General features: G+C 39.4%; 1 protein-coding gene across 2 annotated transcripts; it reads left to right on the top strand.

The window, feature by feature from the left end:
* The first annotated feature begins 214 nt into the window (after positions 1–214).
* Positions 215–24,551, top strand: prkcha (protein kinase C, eta, a). Of its 2 annotated transcripts, none has more exons than XM_042388489.1 (14): positions 215–1,042; positions 5,939–6,002; positions 10,298–10,451; positions 10,547–10,581; positions 10,677–10,759; positions 11,399–11,528; positions 11,639–11,772; positions 11,882–12,013; positions 12,263–12,436; positions 15,162–15,316; positions 19,971–20,109; positions 20,783–20,971; positions 23,695–23,841; positions 23,960–24,551. In XM_042388489.1, the coding sequence occupies exons 1-14, from the start codon at positions 692–694 to the stop codon at positions 24,107–24,109; spliced, it is 2,037 nt and encodes a 678-aa protein (XP_042244423.1). In that variant the 5' UTR covers positions 215–691; the 3' UTR covers positions 24,110–24,551. The 2 variants fall into 2 exon arrangements, with proteins under 2 accessions (XP_042244423.1, XP_042244422.1); XM_042388488.1 differs by having other exon boundaries at positions 216–1,042; positions 11,396–11,528.
* Positions 24,552–27,440: the final 2,889 nt, after the last annotated feature.

The following is a 27,440-nucleotide window of genomic DNA, read 5'->3' as shown; positions in this document are numbered from 1 at the left end:
TTTCTACCACTGAGTTCAAGGTTACTAGAATAATATCTTAGTACTTTTCAAACAGGTGAGAAAGATAGAAAAAGAAACTTGTAGTCCTGTCGTGTAGTTCCGGGTAGCCGCCGCCAGGTGGAGGTAATTTCTCACTAACAATAGGACAGGTGAGCCGTCACTACACGTACAGAGTGATGCATCATGGTCAATATAGTGCCTGACTCCTCTGTCTTAAACAAGGACTACAAATTCAGCCATGTGACAAGCCAAACTAACAGTGACAGGTTAGAGGTTATGTGTTGTGTATGCGCGCGCGCGCGTGTGTATTTGTGTTTATTGTGTACGCTCCGTGACAAGTTATGCGGAACTTGTGCCTCCTACTCGGCATGTCTGTGTTGTGGCTTCCTTCTTACTGACTTGTTGAAACAGTTCAAAGTGAGACAACACGGCGCGGTGGAGGCTGACTGTGAGACTGTGTTCTGTGAGGCGGGAGGTCAGGAGGCACTGGTGAAGTCAGCATGAGTGCGTCAGGACGCAAGACTTGACACCGATATGAGAGGATATGGAGTATGAATTTATTGCAGCACTGTTATTGTTCAGTGTTGATGTGAAGCGTGCGTGAAGGCTTTTTTTTAAATGATTGTTGTTTTGCTTTTTAATAGACTTTTTTCTTCAGTGTTTTTACTCTCCGCGTAAAGGTAAAAAGAAAATGAAGTTTAACGGTTATCTGAAGCTGCGCATCGGCGAGGCTGTGGACCTCAAGCCGACAACCTTCTCCCTCCGTCACACTGTCATCTTCAACAAGGCTGCCCCGACCCTGGACCCGTACATTGTGGTGAAGGTGGACGACTTCAAAATTGGACAAACTCACACCAAACAGAAAACCAACATGCCGACTTACAATGAAGAGTTCAGTCTCAATGTGAACGAAGGGAAACACATCGAGCTGGCTGTTTTCCACGATACTCCAATCGGATATGATGACTTTGTGGCAAACTGCATCATTCCGTTTGACGACCACATTAAGAGCTCCAACACAGGAGAGACTTTCGAGGGATGGGTGAGTAAATGGTGAATCTATCAGGGGCACAAACAAAGATGTAAACATGTTTTACAGCCTGCATAACCTTAAAAAAGGGGAGGTTTAATTTATTAGGGAGCCCCTGGGTGAATAATGTTGTTGGGTTCCAGTCACGCCACTATTAACCTCATATGAGCCCCTATTGACCTCCGCTATACATGGTAGTACTCTACAGCTGAAGTAATTAGATGATTAATCGATTAGTTGGTTGAAAGAGAATTAATTGGCAACTATTTTGATAACTGAGAAATCTTTAGTCTTTTTGAAATGTGAATATTTGCAAGTTTTCCATGATGATAAACTCAATGTCTTTGTCATGACAGACAAAACAAGTAATTTGAATATGTTAACTTGGGTTTCAGGGAATAGTGATTGGTATTTTCCCACTATTTCCTTCCATTTTATATACTATTGATAATGGACACTGGATAATGGACATGATTGTTGGTTGCAGCTCACAGTGCTCCTCTGATGGAATAATAATACCTTGCCCCAGTTTTTCTGTGCACAGGATGATAAAACACAACTTGACAACAAATAAGCACAATATAAACTAAAACAATTTAAGTCTAAAAGCTGCAAGTTGGAGAACCTCACATAGTTGATATTGTACTTCAGGGGTGCAAAATTCAAACAAACTTGCAATAAATCAAATTATGAAGACCCAGATGAAATGTAGTTTAGAGTGCAGCCAGGGGATAGCAATACTTTTTATAATTAAAAACAGCTTATGTATTATTATGTGGGCGAGAGCAGTGAGTCATGATTTATGAGCTGAATGTAACAGGCTACATTTTCATTACCACCAAATGATTTCTTTTTGCTAATTCCCTTTTAATTAGCTATTTAATCAAATGCATTAACACACAAGACAGTTAACTACGTGCATCACACAACAGCAGTAGTGAAGCAGACATTGCACACACTAAGAACAGTCATCACGTGTCTAGAAAAAATTTTTGTATCGGTCCGATTAATGCTATCATTGATACTCAAAACAAGACTTAGAGATGGTAGTATTGATACACCCACCTTTACTAGAGAGCCTGAAAAGTACCTGAACGCTGGAACAAAACCTCTACCCAAGTTTTCTGTGTTTGAATTAAAATATGTTAATTTGATTCACTACAACTTTATTTAGGAATATGTATAAAAAGGAGGTAAAACTACTTTTTTATTTGACACAGACGACAAGGCAGCAGCTGCTTTTGTTGATATTGAACTTTAGTGATGCAACTCTTCTAACAAATTTTTAGTTATTCAAACAGAAAAGAAACACTTGACATGCAGTTAACTTTGGGCTTTCGGGGCCAATGGGGAAGTTGCTTTTTACCCAGTTGGTAGTCCAGCCTTGAGCTTAAGAACCAGTAGACTCTTGTGGGTCTACTGGGCACTGACTCCGAGGCCAAGGGGTTGGGGGACCCCTAAAGTTAGAGCCTCAGTTTGAAGTGACTTAAGACTCTATCAAAAGAAGGAATTGCATTTTTTTTCATCCTGATTTGAGTCATTGTATGTATCTGCCAATAACCAGTCCAATCTGATATTTATTTTCATTCTGTGCTTCAAAAAAAATAAAAAGCTCCTATAGTTAAATTTAGATTAGAAAAGTCAACGAGTACTTGGAGTCTTACTGCTCCTCTATCCTGCACAGGAATGTTGGTGTTTCTCTGTGATAACTTTGACACCAGCTGAACAGTAATTGTGAGCAGGTTCAAGATACAAAACATGCTTGGGGCTATGTTCACTACACACTCACCCTGTGAGTAACTTGGCCTGTTTTTTTTTTTTTTGCATGAAAACATCAACATCACCTTACCTGCACTGAGCCCACCCCTCCTGCTCACTGAGAGGAGATCTAACCAGTTCAGGCTTACTGAAGGACTTCATAGTCACATCTTCATGTATGTTCATGTATGTTCAGTGCACTGGATGAGTGGTTTGTGTCTTGCCTACATCGACTCGGAAGCCTTTTACTGTCATCAAAAGCCCACACTACTCCTTTTAGAAGTTGTGAAGAGTGAAAGGTAAACCAGGCATAGTTGGTTCAGGTGTAAAGGTTGCAACAGCGTTCTTAAACATGCACGCTTCAACACTTCAAATGCAAAGTCGACAATTCAGAGAGACAAAGGGTCTCATTCAAGCTCAGCTCAAAATCCTCATGTAGAGTGTCAGCTTAATCTCACTCTCGTCATACAAAAAAAAACTGCCCCTTCAGACTGGAGTTTCCCTCTTCTGACAGACTTTCATCCCTTTAGGACCATAAGCCACTGCAGGTGTTGGAGAATGTAACCTGAACCTGTTCAGGCCTGGAGCAGGTTGAGTTGGTATCGACTATGTACCATGACACCCTCATCAGGTTCTTTCTATAGACACATAATCCTCTAGCCAATATTTATACTGTATATATTTTTCTCAATTGCTTAAGCCAAAAATTCTGCAAACTTTAAGTGAGATGAATCACCACAACGTATCACTTCATTTGCAGTCACACCAACAGCAGTTTCAAGATGAATCTTTCAAGAAATTTACTGTAACATTTATATTAAACGAATAATGCGAGATGTGCAAAATTTTCAGCCTTTTCACTGTTCAATTTTGAATTTACACTGTACATTAATGACAAATGCCTCAATACCAAAAAAGAAAACACCATAAGACGTAACTTCCCCCCCACCACCAATCTGACAATTGAAACACCTGTCTTTGGCCACAGTTTATCATCACTTCCCTCATCTGAATTGTTCTTGTAATACTACGTGAGAATGTCTCTTAGCACATTAGGGGGTCTGAAAAGTACCACGAGAATGTGAAACTTACACATCTTGCTCAACACATCTTAAAGAAATGCAGTTCATTAGAGCGAATCACCACCACTCATTGAATTAATGATAAATCTATATATTTCTAGGCAGAATGAGTCCAATCAATTGAGGAAAACCAACAAAAAAAACCCTATAACAGTCGAGACAGCTTTGTGCAAATCTTAACCAAGACCCCGCATTGAGGGGAAGTGGTGTAAAAGTAGAACTTGATCTGCAGTTTTAGAAGAAGTAATTTGTCAGAACAGTTTGCTTTCTCACTTCAGGACACAATGCTGAAGTTGTTATCTGCTATATCTGAACTGTGAAGGGTTATTGTTGCACAGAAGAAGTGCTGGTTTGGTGTGTTTCACATGTGAGGCAGCAAATATTAAGACACAAGCCTCCACACGCCCACACTGCTATTTATTGCAGCGTTCCCACCGTCGCTGATCACTGCTTGAGGGCTCGCTGCTACAACACTCACTCTCTATTGGTTAATATCTAGCTTCTCCACTTTCTCTTGTACATTTTTTTTCAGTGTCTTCACCCCTTCAATGCACATTGGATGCTCTTCCTGTTTGATGAAATTACCACGCAACATGTTGAAGGTCTGCTGCCGTTTTAGTGGCATTTGCTCAACTTCAGCAGAATTTTTTATTACTCATCTCCCTTTTTTAAACCTTGAGTGAAGTTAATGTCACGTCTGACATCATCAGCTGTCTGACACATTCACCATGTGACCTTGAAGCCAGTTTCCATTGCCACCCACCTGCCACTACATTGTAGTCTTTAATTCGTCACTCAGTCATTTACCCATTATTTTACGTTATGTTGTTTATAATCAGTATTGAAATAACTGTAGGTCTGTATGGACAGAGAGGTTTCTCAGGCTCAAAGCGATGAAACTGAAAGTGGGTTAAATGTGGCCCCCCTTTAAATTTTCCTGTCAAGTGTACTGCTTGCTCGACTGAAACTGTTTCTAAAAAAAAAAAAAAAAAAAAAAAAGAAAGAAAGAAACATACTTCCTCCTCTGTGATACAGCACTAGATGTTTCTGCTTTTTTTTTTTACTTTTTACCATCATGCTGTCACCATCTATGTGTGTCAGATCAGATCAGATCTGCTCCTCCTTCATCTGACTCCTTGTTTCACCAGAGAAGAGAGACATTTCACTAATGCAATTTTTAGGTTTTTCTTTAAAGAGTTAAAGCATCAAAGATGAAACACACAGAGGAAGTCTTCAATGGACAAGTCAAATTAGCTGTCTAGACTGTAGCTTGAGACAGGATATGAGCAGGTAACTGAGAACAAAAGTGCATATGTCGACAAAGTGAAATGAAAGTTTTGCACTTACTGTGCCAACTGAGTGGCCACTTAAACCCTTTTGTTGTGTGGAGTCATAATTTCCAGGCTGGGTGTACATGTAACACAAATAGATCTTCATTTGAGTGTACAATGACCAAAATTTCCACTCAATGGTCGCTGCAGGAAGTATCTTTTTTGCCTGCCTGTCTCTGTCCGCCTCCAGAAAAACCCTTATGTGTACACAAGTTCTCCACGCATACCTGGACATTTTGTAAGTCAACCTTCACAGCTGAGCATCAGGTCATCACAGTCCTCTGCAAACCAGCCCGACCTGCCGGGCCTGCTTTGTTGCCTTTCTGTCGCGGTGTCAAAATTCCTCCGACATAACTTACACACTGAAGAATGCAAAAAATCTCCAGTGAGATAGCTGCATCTTTAGTATACAAGCGCTGAATGACTGATGCTCAAATGTCAACTGATAACTTTACACATACCTTTCTTTAACTCTATTATTATAACGTAAAGCTTTCTTTTCTTCAACAACTCTTTCTGTGTTTCAAATATAATTTCAAACGTATGAAATACGCCATATTTGGCAACTTTACTGTTTGTTAAATGTTCGTTTGGGTGACATACATTTAATTCACTCTTAAATTGCAGATCATTTTTGAGAATAAATTGCTCTGGTGAAACTGTGGTGCCTCCTTAGTTCCTGTTTAGCTATTTGAATATACAGAAATATAATTGTGTGTTCATATGTGTGTCTGCAGATGGATTTGGAGCCAGAGGGCAAAGTCTACGTCCTTATTACACTCACTGGATCCTTCACAGATGGTAAGGCTGCTACGCTTTTTTGAAATGCAGCTCAGTGTTTCTCCTCATGCGTTAACATCTCCGCCTAGTTTCTTTTTCACACACTCTCGTGCAAACCATTTGTTCCTATTCAGTCAGCCCCGGTCTTCTCTGTTTTCCCTGCTGTTTTGAATAATTAGTGTCTGTGAGCTATTAAATGCCCAAAGTACACCTGTGTAATTATAGAGGCTCTGAAAATAGGTGTGCATGCATGCATACATGAATGTGGATGTTTGTGTGTGTGTCTGACTCAAGTAGGTTGGTATGTGCCAGGTACGCTGTGTCTGGCTAATGCGTTGTGATGAGGCAAACGTTTGTTTTCTTCAGATGTAAAAGGACATGAACATTGAGAACATCTATTGCTCAGACATGTACATGATGTTTCAGCTGATCAGATATCACTCAAATAAATTGTATGCAAGGAGAAGTCCGATTAGCTGGTGACTTGTCACTTTCTGTTATGTTCCGCTTTTTTTTCTTTTTTTTGCAACTTATTTTTTTATAGCATAGAACATTTTCACTGTACATTCTAGACGTTATGTCAAATTTTCTTCTCAATATGTAGATTAAGAAAGAAGATATTCTCTTTCCCCTCTTTCTCAACCATCTTTCCCTCACTGCAACAACATTTTGCACTAATTTGTCACATCATTATTCAGTCTATCTTGGTTTCACCCAAATGGCGTCCATCCACCCTGTCAGTCCTTCACGCTCGCCCGCTCTCCCACCAGCCACCCTCACCCCCCCCACCTCTCTCATTCCCCATCCCAACATTAATGTTTCTCAATCCCATACTTGCAGTAATAATATCTGGAAAAGAAATTCAATATTGGTATTACAGATAACACAGGAGCAATAACATGACACAAAAACAAATACAATAAATGAACCAGAACTATCACACCAAGGAAAAGTTTAAAACAATCAGATTGTATTATTACTTTGATATCTGCAACCTTTCTACTCATGAGTGCACCCAACTCTCAGAATAGCCAGTGTAGGGTCAGTCTTCTTCTATTACCTTCAGCCAAATTAACTATATCTCTGTAAATTGTGCATTCTGTACTCTCAGTTTAAAAGTTATTTTTTCCATTGAGTAAATTCCTTCAACTACTGATTGCCAGCTGTCATAGGCCAGAGGTTCCTTCTTGAGCCAGTTCAGTGTTACTGCATTTTTGGCAGCTGCCAGCAGTGTGTGTAATAAATATGCCCAATTTACTCTGGAAAAACCCCCAAGGATGGCTATCAGTGGGTCCCTAGGGAGCTGGTAACCAATTTTATCTAGTAAGTCAAATACTTCACTCCAATATTGATCAAAGACAGGACATGTCCAGAATATATGTGTATGTTTTGCCGTCTTCTCTCCACTCTTCCTCCAACATTCACCTGTTTACCTGGAGTTCATTCTGGATACTATGTGTGAAGTCTGAAAAAATCTACTTGCTATTTTCAACTGAATCTCCCTCCACATACTTATATTTGTAACTTTATGAGTTTGTGAGAAGATTTCTTCCCATTCTTCCTTACTAATTTCTGCCTCTAATTCATTTTCCCATTTATTTTTCCCATGTTAGACTACGCTCTGTATAATTTGGTGATTGGTTTCTTTGTGTCCTGACTATGTTGAATTTCAACCAGATATTGTCAGATGGGGGATTCTGATATTCTGAGCATGATCGAGTAACTTGTGCTTTTTATCTCCTGCCAACATGGTTCACTGCCCACCAAACTTAAGGCCGCATGATATTTTTTTCTGATTAATTGTTTCACTTTTAAATGTGATTATTTTACAACTTTAACAAAGATTCTGTCTCCATTTTGGCCTTCAATGTTGATTTCATCAACATTTTTTGAACTTTCAAGATCAATATTTCAGCACACTGTACATTGTGAAATGGCCTCTTTTTTATCCATTGCATTCTCTGCAGAGTTCACTGCAATGTTTGCTTTCCAGCATAGCCCGTTTCTTTTTCATAACTACTAGCAAACATTGCAGTTTACCCACCAAACTGTGCAGATAACTAGTGCTTTTTATGTGGATATTTGCAAAGTGTACAGACTGTATCTGTCACGTGACTGAAAGGTTACTATTGCTGAAAAGCTATACAGGTGACGTTAAAGTAAGGGGAAAAATATTGTCAGAGTGGTGCTGAACCTCAAGGGTTTTGTAGCTGCAAACAGCACTGAGCATTAACAGTCAGCCACAAAACATGCTATATAAAAACACAAGCTCTTAAGTGATCGCACAATTCTGGCTGATGTTTCAGTCAATATTTGACCTGAGAGATAATCAATATCACAATATTAATAAGAATATTTTTCTGATATTGAGATATGTCATGATATAGCTAGTGTATGCAAAATAAAATAAATTAAAGTTAATGTTTATGCACTGACCTCCTGTGCATTTCATTAGACTCTCTTTGCACACAAAAAAACGTAAATGATCCAGTTTGTTGGTTTTAATTACAATTTCCTTGAAATTATTAATATGAAGTTTGTTAATATCATCACAATATAAAACCTTCCACTAAAGGTTGATAAATAATAACAATGCAATAATGTGATTATTGCCCTGTTGTTGTCTGTGTGCTCTTTAAACTCTATTTTCATGCAAATGTTTGTAGGAAGAAAATACAAAACTATAAATCTTTCTGGTAAAAGGTGATTTATTTTTTGGATATTTTTTTTTATCAGACTGATTACAGAGAAAATCGAAGTATTTGTGCACAAGACAAAGGGCTTGAAGTGAATGTTTGAAGATGTTAGTTAGAAAGTAAAGCCCACCTTTTTTGACACCACTACCACATGTCTACGTTATTTGCAGGGGCATAGTGGGGCTTCTGCAGAGCAGTTTCCATATGCATGTGTGGTTTTCAACACCTCACAAATAGCTCCACTACATGCTGCTGCCTACTTATTAGTTAGAGCTAAAACACACATAGTCTAACTACACAAGCATGCACAAAAAGAAAAAAATGTGCACATGTCTTTAGACAGTATAATCCCTTTATGATTAGTTCAACCTTTCTTAAAATCCCTTAGAAAAGTAAAAAAAATATGTTTGAAGATATGTTTGTCACAGTTAAGCTTAGGTGAAAGTGAGAAAAATAACGGATGATATTCTTCTGAAAATGAAATCACAGTACTTGTTTATTTGTGGGAAATCATTTGTAGTCAGTGTCAACACATTGGGCTAACTGGTAACATCAAGTCAAACTGTGCTGGACCTGCAATTGTTAAGTATTAAAAAATCATTCCAGGGAACACTGAAATTATAAGTTGACCAATTTGTCCATCAAGTGAGAATTCCTTGACATCAATTTTGATAATCGATTTGTTGCTTAAGTCATTTATCAAGCAAAATGCCAGCTTTTCCATGAAATGCAAATGTGAAGATATGTTCTTTTTGCATATTTTTTATATAGTTGAATATCTTTTGGTTTTGGAGAGTTGCTGGGAGAAAAAACAAGCAATTTAAAGATGCCACATAGGGCTCTGCAAACTTTTAATGACCATCTTTAATGTTTTTGTTCATCTTTTAGACCAGAAGATTATTTGAAACCTCACAATCAGACTCAATAATTGCTTTGTGGTTAATTTAGACAACAGAATTGTGTGTCTGGATTCACAATTTTTAAGCCTGCGGTGTACGGCAAGCTGTGAACACAACACTGACATATTATCACCTTCTAAGCTGATACAGTGAACTTGGTAGCAAACAGCTGCTATTTACACATCCAGAAGGCACGGAGCAAATTTGCAAGTATTCCTTTTGGAGCGCTACACCAATTCCTGAGGGAAATATCTGGCTCTTTAGCTGCTCTATGCTCTGCTATGTTTACTGCATTGTCTCTAACTAATTCTGTCTGCTGTTTGGTTCCTGTAAAGGGCGTGTAGTGGGTGTTAAGTGGGTGTTTTATAGCTGAAAACCGCTGCCTGCCGTGAGAGTGAACATAAGCAGTAAAGTCGCAGCCTGGAAAACTAAAACAATGAGGTGAAAGATAATATAAAGCTCTTTGGAGTTTAGGAGAACTGCCGCGCTGAGTGACAATTATCAGTGGGTTCCTCACTATAGCGACCTCTTTCATGTGCAATTAGTCAATCGATATACTGACATTATGATAAGTGATCAATTACAAATTTGAATATATTTTCAAACCTAAGCTCTAATGGTATTGGGTCCAGGGATTAGTGTAGAGATTTCTGATTTATTATCAGCAGCACCTCGTCTTCTGGTGTTTGAACACAACCTTTTTCTCTCATCTTGTTTCCAGACGACGCCATAGTGAAAGAGAAGACCTACAAGCAGTTTACGAGGAAGCGGCAGGGGGCGGTGAGACGGAGAATCCACCAGGTCAACGGACACAAGTTCATGTCCACTTTCCTTCGCCAGCCCACCTTCTGTTTTCACTGCAAAGAGTTCATCTGGTGAGAAAGTCGGGCAAGGACGAATCAATGCCACCTGCATTTATTCTGTGTGGACTGTAAACTGGATCTGATTGTGTCTCTGTCTCTGTATATAGGGGTGTTTTTGGAAAGCAGGGTTACCAGTGCCAAGGTGAGCAGACCTCATTTTCTCTCATCTTTTGACACAATATTCAAACATACAGACATGAGTTGTGGACTTGACATTGAGTGATCGTGTTTTTTCAGTGTGTACGTGTGTGGTTCACAAACGATGCCACCAGCAGGTCGTCACTGTGTGTCCACGCATGAAAAAGACAGAGAAGGAACAGGTATGAATAGCTGACTGTAACACTCTTCCCGTTCAACAGTAGTATCATTAATGCTGGTACAACAGCAGTATTTATTTTCTTTACGGATCATCAGATCAATAACAAAGTAATCGGTGAGTTTGAAGGCATGTTGTCACTGTTAATCCACATGTCTTTTTTTGTAATTGATGCTCTTCATACAGGATATGCAAGAGACCTGTTAGACAGCCCCTCCTACACACTCACACCTCTGAACACCTGCAGTGATCAGCAGGCTGTAAAGGTTCCTGTTTCTGTGTTGAGCTGGTCACTGAGCCAGAACACTTTACTGTACACTGCTATACTTATATTCCAAATATGCTTAATATAGCATTTTTATATATTGCTATAAATACACTTGTGCTTGTTTTAGCATTAGAAAATTGCACTTTTGCAGAATTTCAGCTTTCAAATTTCCCTGGGGGAAATTCAGAGTGAAGCAAATGCAGCAATAAACAGAAACAATATCTCTCTATGACAAAAATAGGAACTAGACATTTTTTCACAATACACTGTGTGGCAGTTCAGGGTTATGTAGATTATGTACATGCATGGTTGGCCTTGCTGTTGAACACTCAGTGGTTAGTTTACAATATGTCTCTTTGTGTCTTCTTTTAGCAGCCTATAAACCAAGGCTTCAGCATCAACGTCCCTCACAAGTTCAACATCCACAACTACAAGTCTCCCACCTTCTGTGACCACTGTGGCTCACTGCTGTGGGGGATAGTCAGGCAGGGGCTGCACTGCAAAAGTAAGAACCGTGTCAAAATTTGTCTCAAAATCACAATCTCAAATGTCCTAGTTTGTCTTCCATCGCTTTGAGAATGCTCAATGCCTCCTGTCTGTGGTTTCTCTCTCCAGTCTGTAAAATGAATGTTCACATCCGCTGCAAAGGCAACGTTGCGCCAAACTGTGGAGTCAACAGTGTGGAACTGGCCAATAAGCTGGCAGAGATGGGACTGCAGGCTGGAGGACTCTCCAAACGCAACTCAGTAGTACGAAAGCTCAGTGGTTTCGCAATGGATCAAATGAGTGTTAATTCCACGTAAATTTATCAGATGAATCAAAATGGTGGTGTTGTTTTGGTTTTTTTTGCATTTGCAGGCCAAAAGCATGGTGCAGACGAGGATGCCTTCTGAAAGGAGGCCAAGTAAAGAAACTCAGCAGCAGGCTCCTCGGCTGGGCATCTCAAACTTCTCGTTTCTTCAAGTGCTTGGCAAAGGCAGCTTTGGCAAGGTGGGAATGATAGGAGAGGATGATGGGAAATACTCTGTAATGAAATGATGAACAAGGTGATGAATGAGGAAGAAGGTAGAATGTGAGAACATGTTTATTCAAAGCAAATGGTTCTTGTCTGGTCTGTTTTTAAAAGACACAAAACAACACATTTTACAGAATAAATCAATGTTATCTGTTGAAATGGTGACGTTGATTTGGGAAAAGTGAATTCTCATCTATCCGACTGTGTGTATGTTGTATCTGCAGGTGATGCTGGCAAAACAAAACGGCAAGGATCGAGTTTTTGCAGTCAAGGTGTTGAAAAAAGACATCATTTTGCAGGATGATGATGTAGAGTGTACCATGACTGAAAAGAGGGTGCTGTCACTGGCCCGCTGTCACCCCTACCTCACGCAGTTGTACTGCTGCTTCCAGACACCGGTCAGTACATACACCCACACAAGCACACTGATTTCTCGAGTCAATAAATTTGCCTCATAAGGGGAAATCTCTGCATTATTGCAAGTCAACAGAGATAATGATGCAAAGTTTTCATCTCAGACCGCTCTTGCCTTCCTGAGGAAATGTTTGCAGGTCAAGTTGTGGCATAAACAAGTACTGTTACACAAAAAGAGCGCTGTGCAGAAAAGAGCTCCTTCAATACCAAATGCAAGTGTGAAACTCTAAAACATCCTTTTACACTGTATTTGGAACTGCAGTAAAGGCTGCAGTAAAATACAGTATTTTCTGTCTTTCAAGTATTTTGATTGCAGTTAACTTGCCCACTAGCAGCTCACAAAGGTCATTTTAAAACATTAGTTAAAGTTTTAACCTAATTTAAATGCCTTGTTTGCTAGTTTTTATGTTACTTGCCATTACACCACATTTTTAATACCACTTTTCTTTCCGTATTTACAATTCCCTCTTTTTACATATTGCAGGTGACTTTTACAGTTTTAGTAGCCAATGCTGGATGTGTAAACTCTTTACCAATAGTCTTTACATCAACTTTAAATATTTCCTCTAAGTGCTAAAGTACCTTGGTGGTCTTTGTGTGGCACAGGTTCCATTCTTAAAGGACCAGTGTGTAGGGTTTAGTGGCATCCAGTGGTGAGGTTGCAGATTACAACAAACTGAATACCCCAACTCTACTTATCTGGAAATCAGCAAACTTGATAATTAGCAAATTCCACACTACTATTCATACTAACTCTAAGCAGATCTGGAAAAGTTAGAAAATTAAATGTACTCAAAAAAGTGACTATGCATAATAAATCCACTGCTGTTGATGAACACTAAAGTCCCATTAAAAAAAATGCACAAAGGGAATAGAAAAGCTATTCACAGCTGCAAAAATAAGTAATTAAATAAAATAATTGCAGATAGTGGTCTGACAGCTCCAGGAAGATCTTAGAAAACTGTGATAAATGTTATTTTTAGAAAACATTTAGCTTTGTCTTTGTGAAGTTTAATCTGCAGTTTCAAAAGTGATCGACATCTGCCAGCACACACAATTTCCTGTTAGTACACGATAGTAAAAGGCATATTGCTTGCATACTAACTCCAGTATACTATGATAGACTGTATATGTGCGGTTAACGTGTAGTATAGAATTGGGACACAGCATTGTAAAATACATGAACTTGTCAGCAGGTGGCAGCAGTTTCTAAGTCTTGTGTTTGTTATTGGAGACTCAGTCAGAATGTGTGACTGATGGCAAAGCTGCTCTTCCACCCACAGACAATCCTAATCTGCTTTAGGTGTTTGAACCGACACTGACCCACTTCACACTGGATCAAAATAGAGCAGCACAAAGTGAAGAACTGATCTCTCCTGACCCATTCACACCTCCAAAGTGCAGCTTTTATTGTGGCACTGCACCTCCCCTTTGCTTCTTTACTGTGGGTGTCTCTATGCCCTTTCCCTCCACAGTCACAAAAATGACTTGACATTTTCCTCTAAAGGCACCGTGGAACATTTTTTAGATTTTCTACAAACCAAACTTATATTTTAAAATTTCTGTGGTTTTAAATTTCTTCATAACATCTGTTCTCTTTCGAGACAAAATTTGCATCTGTTTTGTGCTTCTCTCTTTTGTGAGTTTTGAAAAATACACGTGAGTGGGCATGGAAACAGTGGGAGGGGGGAAGTGGTTGAGCCTGTGGTGAGGGTGAGGCGGACTGGTAACATATTTTTTCTTTTATGTCTTTGGAGAATTCTCCTTCATCACAGTAATACATCACCAACTGCTCATTTGAACTATTAAACAGCAAATTAAGTCCAGTCTTGCAAAGCCAGGCTTCTGTCTCATCAAGTTCATGGAGGTCGGGAGAAAATATTGCAAAATACATTAGGATGACTTCACTTTGGAAATTCAGAGTCTGTGAATTAAAAATGTCAGGAAACAGGATACTTTAATGTTTGAGTAAAAAATAAATTATCTTTGTAGAACTACATTTTTTAAAGTAAAACAGTGAATCAGGTTTTTGAGACCTTGGGACTCAGATATTTCGGTGTGATCAGCTTTTTAAAATTGTAAAACTCAATAATAGTCAGTAGAAACTGTCCTAGTGTGGAGTCTTACTTAAAGGCTCCACACTCACACACGCTCAGTTAGACCACACACAGTACTGCCTGCTTCGCTTGTGCCACACAGTCTTTAACATCATACATATAATCTCAGGTTAAAAAGTAGACCACTCTACACCACAGAGCAGTTAAACAGAGACCGCTGTGGCTTTCCTGCCCGCCCTGATCACTTCAGGAAGCTTTATAGGCCGATCTGTACATCATGTCTTCCTGCAGTGTTTTTTTTTTCTGTGGGCTCTCATCTTCTAGATCACATATCGACCATAACCTGTAATGAGAAAGAAAGATTTATGGGTTTGATCAGTGTTTTTTTTTTTCCCTGCTGACTTTAAACTGCAGATAGATGCACATGCACAGGAATCCATTATATAGACATGTGACATTTATGAGAAGTAGACCTTGAAGCATCCTTGAAGCAATCTCAGCATGTCCACGGTCATGCTTTCTTGGACTGTTTAATGACATGGGAGCTTCTGTGAGGCTAGTGTGGTTTGTGTGTGTGTCTGTGTGTGTGTGTGTGTGTGTGTGTGTGTGCAGGCACGTGGCTGTAAATGTCACCTCCTCGTGTATTTTGCAGGACCGACTCTTCTTTGTGATGGAGTTTGTGAATGGTGGCGATCTGATGTTCCACATTCAGAAGTCCAGGAAGTTTGAAGAGCCCAGAGCACGTTTCTACACGGCGGAGATCACCTCCGCTCTCATCTTCCTGCACAGCAAAGGCATCATCTACAGGTCTGAATCAGACACACACATATACATAGTACACAGAAAGATATCTAAAGCTTAAAAAATAGTTAACTGCCATAAAATGTCCATCTTAACTAGTCTTTTTTTTTTAAACTTTTTATTTTTGACAACGTTTCAAGTTTAATATGCAAACATGAGGCAGAGAACATGATGTCTTGTTGGTATCAACAAACATCAGAGACAGGTAGACAGGTACAGTTCATTGCGCAGCGATTTCAGTGTTGATGTCTACAGTAAGAGAGAGAGGGAAAAAACCCTAATCAGTACCTGTTTCCTGTGAGTAACAGTCCCATTTCCTTCAGTATTTTTCTCCCTTGTCTTTCTGTAGACAAATAGTATCAGTCATCTTTTCCATGGAACGTATACGATTCCCGTTCCTGTAAAAATGTCCACGGTTGGGGGATTTTTCTGAAGCCAGTATTTGGTGGCAGCTTTTTTAAGAATGTCATATTCTTGGTGCTGCCTATCTTGTCTTGTTTCAGAATATTGGCGCTCATCCCCAGTCATATATGGAAACTGCGCTGGAAACATGTAGAATTATCTCACCCCATTGGTTTAAATGCTCATTTGTTCTGGGAAAAATGCTCTTGTGCCTAAAAAAACCTAATAAATTGCTTGTTACTGTAAAAGGGTTGTCCACCTATTTTGCAAGCTAATATCAGATGACTAGTTGTGGGGAATATTTCACGGCCTGTAAAAAAACTCTGTATAAAGTCTTGCTTTGTTAAGTCTTACAAAATATCTCAGTTTGGGCTTTGAGACTATAAGTTTACAACAGAAAAACCTTGGGTACAAACCCATGGCATGAAGTTTAAAAGAGGTGAGCGTTTGCCAGACGGGCGGTCTAATGAAAAGGCACTCTTAAGTTGCATAATGGAAATCTTAAGATTCAGCAGTTTTGTAGCTCGACCCACACTAGGGAATACATGTAGGATACTGTGTCTTGGCATTTATTGCTTCAATTTTGACCATTTTTAAAAACGGTCTCTTTCAGATCCTTCAATTTATGGCAGTGAAGTACAAGATTTGCTTGAGTGCTCTTTTCAGATGAACATTCAGCCATTATTTCCTCATGTTCGTCATCCATGTCAGCTGAAACATCAGTCAAGTTTTAGGGGCCACAAAACATACTGTATAGGGAGTTTTCCTTTTTTCCATCAAAATTCTCCAAACACCTCTTATATGTACTGTATATTTGTGCTGTGCATTTATTTAATTTAAAGATTATTATCATTCGCAGTATATTTTCCTTAGTGAACTCTGGTCATGTCCCCTGTAATAGCAAACACAGTGTAACAATAGATTTTCATACACTACAACTGCATGGTCAGAATTCTTAGTTTTCACCTTTAGTAATAGAAATCAATATTTTATTTTTCATAAAGAAGTCATGGCCTTGCTTTTATCTCAGACTCAGATGTTTGATTGTATCCTTTGTGTTCGGATGTTTTGTTAACTTGCAACAAGTTACTGTAGCAGCGCTGAGGGCTCCATGTCAGTGCATGATGATAAGAAAGGGGGGCATCATGTGAGCTAACAGTAAGATCCTGAGTTATATTTAGTGTGTTCATGTGTTCTGTGTCAGCCCGCACCGCATAGCATGACTGTTAGCTTAGGAGGCCACACGCAGTCCACATGCTGCAACTAAAATAACGAGCCAAGAAGCAGCTTGCACATCAGGCCAGTGTAAGTAGAGCAGACCTTTAGCCGCCTCCTTAAAATAAAATCGAAGCCAATGTCACTGTGTTGTGTAACATGAAGGACTTTTCGTGACTCGACTAGTTATCTCTCCTTTAGCTTCAGGTAAAGACTCGATTTGAAGTCTCTCAGCAACAGTGTGTCCGAAAGTCTGAACCGAAATTGGCTGATTTCAACAACAGTGTAGTGAGGAGAGCCAATTAGGTACAAGCTGCAGGGGGTGAACATGATATCATGAACATCTCATGCAATCCAGTACAAAGCCCTGCAATAAACACTGTCTTTTTTGAGAATGCACCAGTCAAGTGTTTGATGTTAACAGGAAGAATACATTTCTAAAGTGTAATAAAAGTGCAGCAAAGCGCCAAATGTTATATTAAGAATGCTTTAACACATCGTGAAAAATAAGATGCTTCTAAATTGTGGCTAGTATCACCGCGATATAACCTTGAGTTGATTTTTATTTGTATAGATTTCAGTAGGCTGTAGCGGTATGGCCAGATGCACCATCTAACCACAATCACAAAAAAATCTCATTCTGTGCGTCATAGAGTCACCAGTACTTCCTCTACTCTTCTTTGGAAATTTTCATATTAGTGTAACTCTATCTCTTACACAGTCTGTTGTTGTGGAGTAAGGTAAAGTCCATTACCTCGATATTGTCAGTGGTTCCAGAAGTTTACTGTTAGTCAAGTCAATTTCATTTGTATTGCCCAATATCACAAAATCACAAATTTGCCTCTGGGTGCTTTACAATCTGTAGAGCAATACAACATCCTCTGTCTTTAGACCCTTGATTCACAACTATTACTGTACTGTGTTACTGTACCACACTGTCAGACTGACCCACTTCTCATAGAAACTGGTTTTGTCTTCCTAGTGTGAAGAGGTGGGTGGATGAAGGACTACAGGAGCACCTGGTGCAGTGGGTTATTTGCATTGTGAAATACGGAACTAAAACAGAGGTTCATCACTAGACTTTATACACACATGGTGCGCTGAGTGCTCTGGAGCATGAAAACATTTGCCAAATACCTGATCATTTCGTCTGTAGTAGAAAATAAGACAATTTTACTTATATTTTACTGAGGAATTAGAATTTGAAAAGCACTCTTTGTTTCCGTGTTAGCAGTTTTCATGTCCGGATGTTGTTATTCCTTGTTGTATTTAGCTCTTACATGCTCTAATCTGTGTACTCTACGGCTGAGTGGTCATGGTGTGTGGGCATCAGAGTTGGTCTCTTTTGGCCTGTTTTTAGGCTGCTAGGGACAAGCTCCATGAACATATGAGTCAGTGTTACACAATCAGTTTACGGTAGGGAAGAGCAAACCAGATTAATCCAACCAAACCAGTTTTGCTTGACCGTCAGTCTGCTGAGCACTTTTACATTCAGTCTCTCTGTGATTCTGCTTTTGTTCCTGTTTTGAGGAAATCAAACCAAAATCATTTTAAGGTTTTTGCTTGAAATAAGAACATGAAAAAATATATGTTCTTTCAAAGTTGTATGCATCTTCAAAATGTCATAATTTACCAACATTTATCAGCATTAGCCTGCGTTAGTGCATCTCTGTCTAGCTTCAGTCCATCTCCGTAAAATGACCTTGGTCTAAGGTCGGATCACCTGATCACAGATTGGAGTACAACTCCAGAGGCCACGGTCACACGTTTTAATCTCTTTGTCAGATGACAAAGCACCAGCTGACATGAACAGGATTTTTCCATTGTTTAGTTATGCAGCAATTTCACATGCACAGTCAGCGATGGGAAGTTACTTCCACATTTTATCTATTATTCATTTGCTAAGCAATATTTTTATTCCTTTTTTAAAAAAATACACAATAACACAAAAGACATTATGAACTAAAACTGCCATACAACTCAAAAAGAGGGAAAAGAAAAAAACTAAATTAAAAAAAAAAACTTTTTAAAAGATTTTATTTTTAATTCAGTTAATATTATTATTTAGGACTTTTCATTATTATTAATTTCTTTAGAGACAAAGGAGTTTGCATTTTATCAGCAAGTCACTTTAACAAATGCAAAATGATTTCTGTCAACATGGTCACTCTTCAGTTTGGTGACACAAAGAACACAAAACATAATAATTGTGTTCTTTGATAATAATAACATTTAAAAACTAACTGATCAATTTCAGTAGCCATCAGTCAGTTTTATTTAGCCCAAAATTAGAAATCACACATGAGCCTCAGATTGGTTTACAGTCAGTGCAATATAAAACAACCTCTCTGTCCTCTGAGTAAAGATTCAGATATGGGAAAAACTCAACAAGAAAAAACAAACAAAGAAATAAACAATACCCCAGGGAAAAACACCCAGAAGATCAACTGTGGGAGGAGGGTGGGTTCCTCTAAGAAAGACAGATGTGATATATTTGTTAAACATTTGCATGTCTTTGGAAAACAACCCACATTGTTAACCAAGAAAAAGGTTTTCCAAAATGCATAATTATTTATTAATCACTCTTCTACATTTACCATCTGGTTTACAGCACTATACTGCAAGTTGAACCTGTTGCTTTAAAAACAATAATTGAAACTTTGTCTGTCTTGGAAGAGAAATAATTATTGACATGAGAACACTTTTTCCTTCTTGGAAGCCTGAGTGGTCATCTGAATGTGTCATACTTCCTGTTTGTCTCTTAATGGTTAGGGAGTTGTCTGTCAGTGTTGCAGCTTCACCGTCCTCAGAGAACCTTTTCTCTTTGTCTCACCACAAATTTTTACCACCTTTAGATATTATTAGAAACAACACCAACAGCGTGTGACTGGAAGCTGAACACAAACTGACATTTAAGCAGCTGCTGGCGTCAATTGGATTTGTGCAGCTGATTAGCTTTCAGCCTTTACTCTTTCATATATTGATCCATTTGTGTCTGCTGAGAGTCCCAAAAACAAATAATTTTCTGTTTGTTGCCTTTCAGGGATCTAAAGTTGGACAACGTTCTTATTGACAAAGATGGTCACTGTAAACTGGCAGATTTTGGCATGTGCAAAGAGGGCATATTTGAAGGCGTGGCCACAGGAACTTTCTGTGGGACCCCGGATTACATTGCCCCTGAGGTCAGTTTCTACCCTTGAAAATTGAAAATTTTATACACACACACACAGTTTAAGAACCACAACTACTAATAACGACAGATATTTATCTAGCAGAGTTGTGACACAGGATGTTTTCAGATATGTTGGTGCTGTTTATATATATTTCGACATGGACCTATTGCAGCAAAGAATAAATGCAGCCACATTTAGCTTCTTCTAACACAGGTCTTCTGAGTTCATATGAAGTAGTTCCCAGTCCCATCCTTTCTCCATCACACCACCCCTCTAAAAACAAACACTGTGGTCACAGCCGTCACTCCAAACTCCCTCCTGACTGACTGGAAAGGCAGCGCACCTGTGAGGTCAGCTTGTGAACGGCGCTGTTGACTTGACATGCCCTGATCCCCTCATCAGAATGCGCCTTTACGGGCGTGCTTGGTTTTCATAATGAGGGATTAAGATGGTGTGTGTGTCCTCATATTTGAGGCATTTTTTTCTGACCAAGACTGTGCGTCTGGATTTATGAAAGGCCTCTTTGCTGTCCTCAACACTTGCTCCTCAGTGCAGCCCCACTGGAAACACACTAATCCAATCTCCTAACTGAACCTCATGGAGTGGTTTGCTGTTGGACTCTCTAATGCTCTCTGTGCTATGATGGTTAACTTTATTAGTACACTGTGACTTGTTTCCACAGATCCTCCAGGAGATGCTGTATGGGCCTTCTGTTGATTGGTGGGCTCTCGGGGTGCTGCTGTACGAAATGCTGTCAGGACACGCCCCCTTCGAGGCCGAAAATGAAGATGATCTCTTTGAAGCCATCCTCAATGAAGAGATTGTTTACGCATCTTGGCTCAGTGCAGAGGCAGTGAATATACTCAAAGCTGTGAGTCTGTTTCTAATCATTTTGTATTCAGTGGTTCATCAACAGTAAATATTCTGAAAACAGCATGATGGATGAAGTTGGATGTAGGCCAGGCGTTGCTGGTGTCCTTGTCTTTTTGGCAGACATTGACTCTTCTCATGTTGCTCCTGTCGGACTTTGTTCACGTTATACAATTGCTGGAAATGTCTGTGAAGCTTTTTTTAAACTGACCTAATGATAGAGGAAATCAATCTCTCCCTGGATTTGTGACCAGCATTGTGGAGAAAAACCAATAAGCTGTGAACATTTACTACAGGAGCGATACGGGGAATTCCTGAATAGTGTAGCTTGAGTCTGTAACATGATAGCAAAGGTCTGAACAGCTTTGCTCTGATTAACTTTGATCAGGGTTCGTTATTTGTTGTACTTCAGACTGACAGACGCTTTCTGACTCCAGAGTGACTGACAGCCTTACGTAGCTTTGCCAGCCAGCTGTTTGGCCCAGCTCTTACATAACTATATTAAGGCATGGTCCACTGCCCAGCCACAGCACCCAAGCTATAAATACAACGACACCTCCTCCCTCCATTCCTCCTCTCTTTGCACCCTGTTCACCCCTTATTCTTGTTGTTACTCAGACACGCTTGAGGAAGCAGTGGAAGACCAATCTCCCCCCGCTGATCCATGTCACTGCTCCCAGTGTCACACGTTACGTAAAGATGCATGTCAGTGTGAGTGGATTTGAACGCTGCTGCACTATTTATACTGAGGGTTGATCCGCTGCAAGGTTCTCCTTGTTCCTATAAGCGAGTTCGTGGAGTTCAGTTATCAGGTTGTTGAGAGTTTTGGGAGGATTTCTATAAAAAGCATGACTAATATTTAGAATGTTTGTTGAGAAAAAATACTTCAATAATTGAAGGTTATTTTAGCAGTTTGTGTATAAAAAGGTGGACACTGATAATTAAATGAAGCTATTTATTAGGGCCAAAACAAACAATTATTTTCATTGTTGAGTAATCTGTTTGTTGTTATTTTTTCAATCATAAAACAGTACAAAATGCCAATCACGATTTTCCAAAGTAAATGTGATATATTTAAATGTCCAACCAAAAATGTTCAGTTTACACTGATAAAAACAGCCAGTCCTCATGTTTTAGAAACTGGAACCAGCAAGTATTGAATATTTTTGTTTTATAAAGGACAGAAATGATTAATTAATTCAATCAAAATTGTCATTATCTGACCAATACTTTCATTTCTGACGGCTTTGTGTCTTTCTGCTGGCGTAGTGGAGAATATCCTTGTGTAGAAATGCTGACATTGCTAGTCTGGTAGTGAGGATGGCACAGCCGACGTGTAGCAATGGAAAGATGGCAGCTGAATAGTTTTTCTCCAGTTTTATGGTCTGTACGCTCCTGAACTCATTGACCTCTGCTCGTCTGTGTAACTCAGTTATTTCCACTTCAAGGGCCATACTGGTGTTCTGGAGTGGTTTTTTTTTTTTTTTTTTTTTAAATGCAACTGCAACCATTTAACTACAAATGACGTCATCAAATTATGCTCCCAGCTGCGTATCCCTGCACACAACTGCATTAGTAGCATTAAACTGTAATGCTTCTTTGCCCTCCCCCAAAAGAGATGTCTTGATGTTCACAGTGATGTTTCACTTGTTTCAAGCAGAATTCAAGTTTGTGCAAGATGATAATCACAGTGTTTAAGCATCAGTTAACAACAATAGCTCTCTGGAAGCTGAGATATCAATCTAAAAACCTGTGTACACCTCTGAAAATTCTCACTAGTGTTTAAGATTTATGTGGTTTGTAGTTAAAGGATCAAAACACATAAAACCAACAGTTTTAGTTAAACTAGTTTAACCTTTTCTCTGTATCTTTTCATTTCTCCTTTAATGCTGTTTCTCTGTCTGCTTAACATCTTTTTCTCTTTTTCTGTTTTTGCTGAGGAATGCAGAGTTGCTTATGCCAGTTAAAGTGTTTAAAAGTGTTTGGAGCTGATTTGGTGAGACATATTAATCTTTCCAATGACTTCGGGTTAATGTGGCCACTGTCACCGTGGAGACGGAGGCTCGTTAGTTTGTTGTAGCCTAGTCTTAATGTCACCACTGGCCCTAAGGTGTGCACAGACACACTGAGCTGTCCAAAACACATTAGTGGGGGGGTTTTTTTCCAGTTTTTTCCCACAGGCAAGTTAAAACAAAGTTTTTTTAATTTTGAGTTTGTTTTGTTTTGGCCTCTCCCTTTAGAGACCTACCAGACTTTCGTAGCAAAGAAACTGTTGGACTTTAACATGTGATTCACTGCTCTATTGTTTTATTGTGTACAACAGTCAGCTGCACTTTCCTGAACTTAGTTGAACACTCTCCAACTAAGTCACAGAGGGTGGTGTCAGATACAATCATGGGTGTGTTTTTCATAAGTTGGGAGGTGGGGTTTGACTGGATGTCATCTTGGATCAAGTCCAGTTTGGCATTACTCCAAAAAAGTCTGGTCTGATCCTGTTCAATAATATGCGTCACATTTCCTGCATCCTCCTGTGTACAGATCTTCAATGAAACATCTGACAGCATCCACTGATTCCAAACAGTTTGACCCTTCTTTGTTGTTGCTTTTATGCGCAACCCTATCTTACATCAGTTTTCTTGATGATGTTTTCTTTTCTTTTTTTTTTTTTTCTTTTCTGTTTAGTGTGACGTGTTTGTGAATTCATCCACTTTTGTGCTTTCACAGCTATTGACCAAAAACCCGGCTCGGCGTCTGGGCTGTGTGGCCTCAGAGGGCGGAGAGAACGCGTTGACTAGCCACGCCTTTTTCGATGGAATCGATTGGGAGAAGTTGAATCGTAGAGAGATAGAGCCGCCTTTCAAGCCCAGAATCGTAAGTCACACAAATAACTTCCTTTATTACATGATAGTGACAATATGCAGACATTATGCAGCGTTAAACATTGTCTCACCTTGTGGCTGCAACTGAAATCTTAAATATTCCCTCCCAGAAAACACCAGAGGATGTCAACAACTTTGACCCAGATTTTACTCAGGAAGAGCCCACCCTCACGCCGATCGATGACCCGATGATCCCTACCATCAATCAGGACGAGTTCCGAAACTTCTCCTTCACTTCGCCTGAACTGCTGGAGAGCTAAAAGTCTCCTCACTGATCCACCAGTCAGCCAGCACTTGTTTCACTCTTCTGAGCGTTTGTAGCTTTGTCTGAGACTGTTCCCAGTGGTACATACAGTATGACACTGTCACATTCCCCAGAGACATGAGGGTGCAAAGTGGCGAGGAGTCAGCCAAACACATGCTTGACAAGAACTGAGGCTGCACCTAATGAACTCTTAAGCACTCCCATAATTCTCGAAAACTCTCTGTGTGTGTGATCAGCTTTTGAAAATGACATTTAGTTTTGACTTTGATACAGTTTGATTCATGCAAAAGTCTGTGTGGAAAGGGTGTGTTTGACAAGTTGATACGTTTGTAAACCTGTTTGCCACAGATGTCCGTTTTATTGTACAATTGCTGTCATGCAGATGGATGAGTTTGCTTACAGTTACTTCAAATGAAAAAAGCACTTTTGGAGCACAAGGGCATGGTTTGTGTTTCATTTATGCTCCTGCACTGCTCAGAGAGTGGAATCAAGAGTCAATTTTAACCAGACTGCCAGCGTTTCCCAGAAAAGTTGGGCTGCCAGTTAAAATCCCGGAACGACTGACTGTGTATATGAAATAGTTTCTCGATGATGTGACTCTACTCTGGGAAAAAAACAAAAAAAACAAATACACAGACCCACACATGCTGGCTAGATGAGAACTGAGTCCCTTCATTTTCACACAAAAGGATAAAACTTAAATGAAGCCTGAAAAACAGCAGCATATCCAGCCTAATATAAAAAGGTTAAGTTAGGTAAACATTTTAATCAGATTAAAGATTTAAAAGGATGCTTTGTCTGAGTTGCCAGAGTCAGTTTCAGACAATAGGCTATTATTTATTTATCAGTCACACTCTGTAACAAAATCTTCTCCATGATTAGGGCCTTCTGTGTGTAATTTGATCAGCCAGGCATGTTGAGGATGATGCAAGATTTCATCGGGGTTGAAAGCACTGTGGTGATTCATGCTGAATGTGAAATATTCAGAAGTTTGAAGATTTCACCACGCAGTTACCAGGCCAGAGCAAGAATGCTAGGATTGTATTTGATTATTGCTAGAATCAAACGAGACTCGGTGTGTCTAAATGTTTCTCAAGAGGAACAGTAATCACTCAACTCTGCTGCTCTCATCTTACACACACTCTCTTCCCCTTAACAAACACAGGGCCTTTGAAACCTTCCAGGTCTGTGGGCAGATTGCCTGGGTACTGGAAGCTCACTGGGGGGCTTTTTCAAAACTGTAAATTCGAGAAAGTTATTAAATATTCTCCCTGCTGAACACTTAAAACCACCCTCTTTGCATAAACAGAAACAGAGAGGAAGTAGACAGAGAGAGAGAAAGAGAGAGAGCTTGAAACCATAGCCCTGCAGTTAGGCCAATCATCTGGTGGGGTCATTGCAAACCAGAAGAGAATAAACAGGAAACCACACAGCGTCATTACCGTCGCCTTTGATAGAAACAGGAAGACATGAGAAGGAGGAATGATGCTCTTTCTGTGACACTTGTGAAAATGATATATGCTGCTCGTAATAGAAATTGAAACTGTTAAAAGAAAAAAAAAAAAAAGTCTTATGTGGAGAGAAATCTTTTGTGAACAATGCTGGGTACACAATGATTAACCTGGCCAGACATGAACAGCACCTCCCTTTACAGAGCGGAGATGGACTTCCTGTTAGTTTGAGGGAGGAAGTCTTCAGGCTCCACATTACATCTGTTTATCTCGTCAGCCCCCTATCCTGTGGAGGGTTGTGCGGCTGAATAAATTGGTGGCTTCAGATGCAAAAATGGCTGCGTATATTCTGAACTTGCTTTGACAGCACAAAACGAGGAGCTGCTTTATGAAATTCATGCAAACTTATATTTACTGAAAGGAGACCAATACAGCTGCTAAGCCCTTCCTATTGTGCATCAATTCCTGTTAGTCTCTCAGATTCACCTTAAACATAATTTTAACTCAAGGTTTACAAATGCATTGATCTCAGGGATTTAACAGTAGCCAACTAATCTACGTTAAGCTTTCCTTAATGCAGATGTTGACGTGTGTTGCCCAGAGAATAAGACATTGGATTAAATGACTTCACCTCTTGTTTACCCGTTAATGTGGCCCTGTTTGGCAGCTTTCCTCAGGTACTGTCTGAGTGACAGGAAAGATGTAGGAGCCTTGTCTAAGCTTTCATTACTGAGACTTACTGATGGCTGCCAGCAGTGTCTCAGCACCGCTTGACTGAATCAATGCTTGACACCGCTGTCCAGCCTGTTTGATTGATAACCTAAAAGCAGCAACAGATAATCAAAAAGGCCCTTCAAAGACGTCACCTCCATGTAGAATTCTTCATTTTTGCCACTGTTGGACATTTTGTGCATCAGCAGCAAATATCTATATCATTTGTTCAGTGCATCAGACTGTAGTTGTTAATTAGATCACAAATCTCTCGAGGAATTGGCTACGATGATTGGGAGACTAACTCGGAAAGCGGAAGTGACCAGACTCTTCCCATTATTACAATGACAAAGCAATAGTTCTACATTTCAACATTTCCCCTTGAAAGCTGTGTTAATGATGACTCCTCAATGTATTTTAATGGAGCATCTAGGAAATGAGACAAAATTGTGCTACAATAAGCACCATCGGGTGTTCGTATTGTTGCACACTAGTAATATTATCCACACATACTCCCTTTGCCCTTATAAAATATGACTGAGAGGACTTGAAATACAACATTGTTTGAGATGGCACCATGCCCAACCTTCCTGATGGACCAATAGCACAGAAAAAGGTGTGGCTGTCACCTTAGAAACCTTCCAGACAACCATTAAGTTCAGATGGATGACTAAATATACAACTGTGCCAAAATTGAGCAATCCTTACGATAACCAGTTACACTGTATTTTGACCTCCATTTTGAATACAGGCAGAACCAGTTAGGAAAAAAATAAACCTGTAAGCTCATTCATCTTTTGTTAAAGTACAGTTCGTAGCTTAGTATATTAATATCCAGATAGAAGATTAAGATGAAAGGTGCATCACAAATATTGTTTAGCATCTAGCAAAAATTAACACCTTCATTAAGACATCCATATGTAAAAGCAGCAACTGATATGTAAAAACCAGAAGCCACAGTATATAATCTATGCTGTTCATTGATTTTCTAAACCATGTCATGGTTTATAGGCCTAAAAATTAAATTCAGGGTATGTGGCTAAATGTTGCATGGTCATATAATAATTCTTTCTTCATTGCTCCTGGATTTAATAGGATTAAAACTGATGGAGTTTTTTCCTTTATGTTTCAAGTAAAGTCATGGTTAGCATGAAAGGAAACCAA

This window comes from Thunnus maccoyii, chromosome 16 (genome assembly GCF_910596095.1).
Source record: "Thunnus maccoyii chromosome 16, fThuMac1.1, whole genome shotgun sequence".
In the NCBI taxonomy this organism is placed as follows: Eukaryota; Metazoa; Chordata; class Actinopteri; order Scombriformes; family Scombridae; genus Thunnus; species Thunnus maccoyii.
Note: the sequence above shows the minus strand (reverse complement) of the source record. Positions and strands in the feature narration are given on the sequence as shown.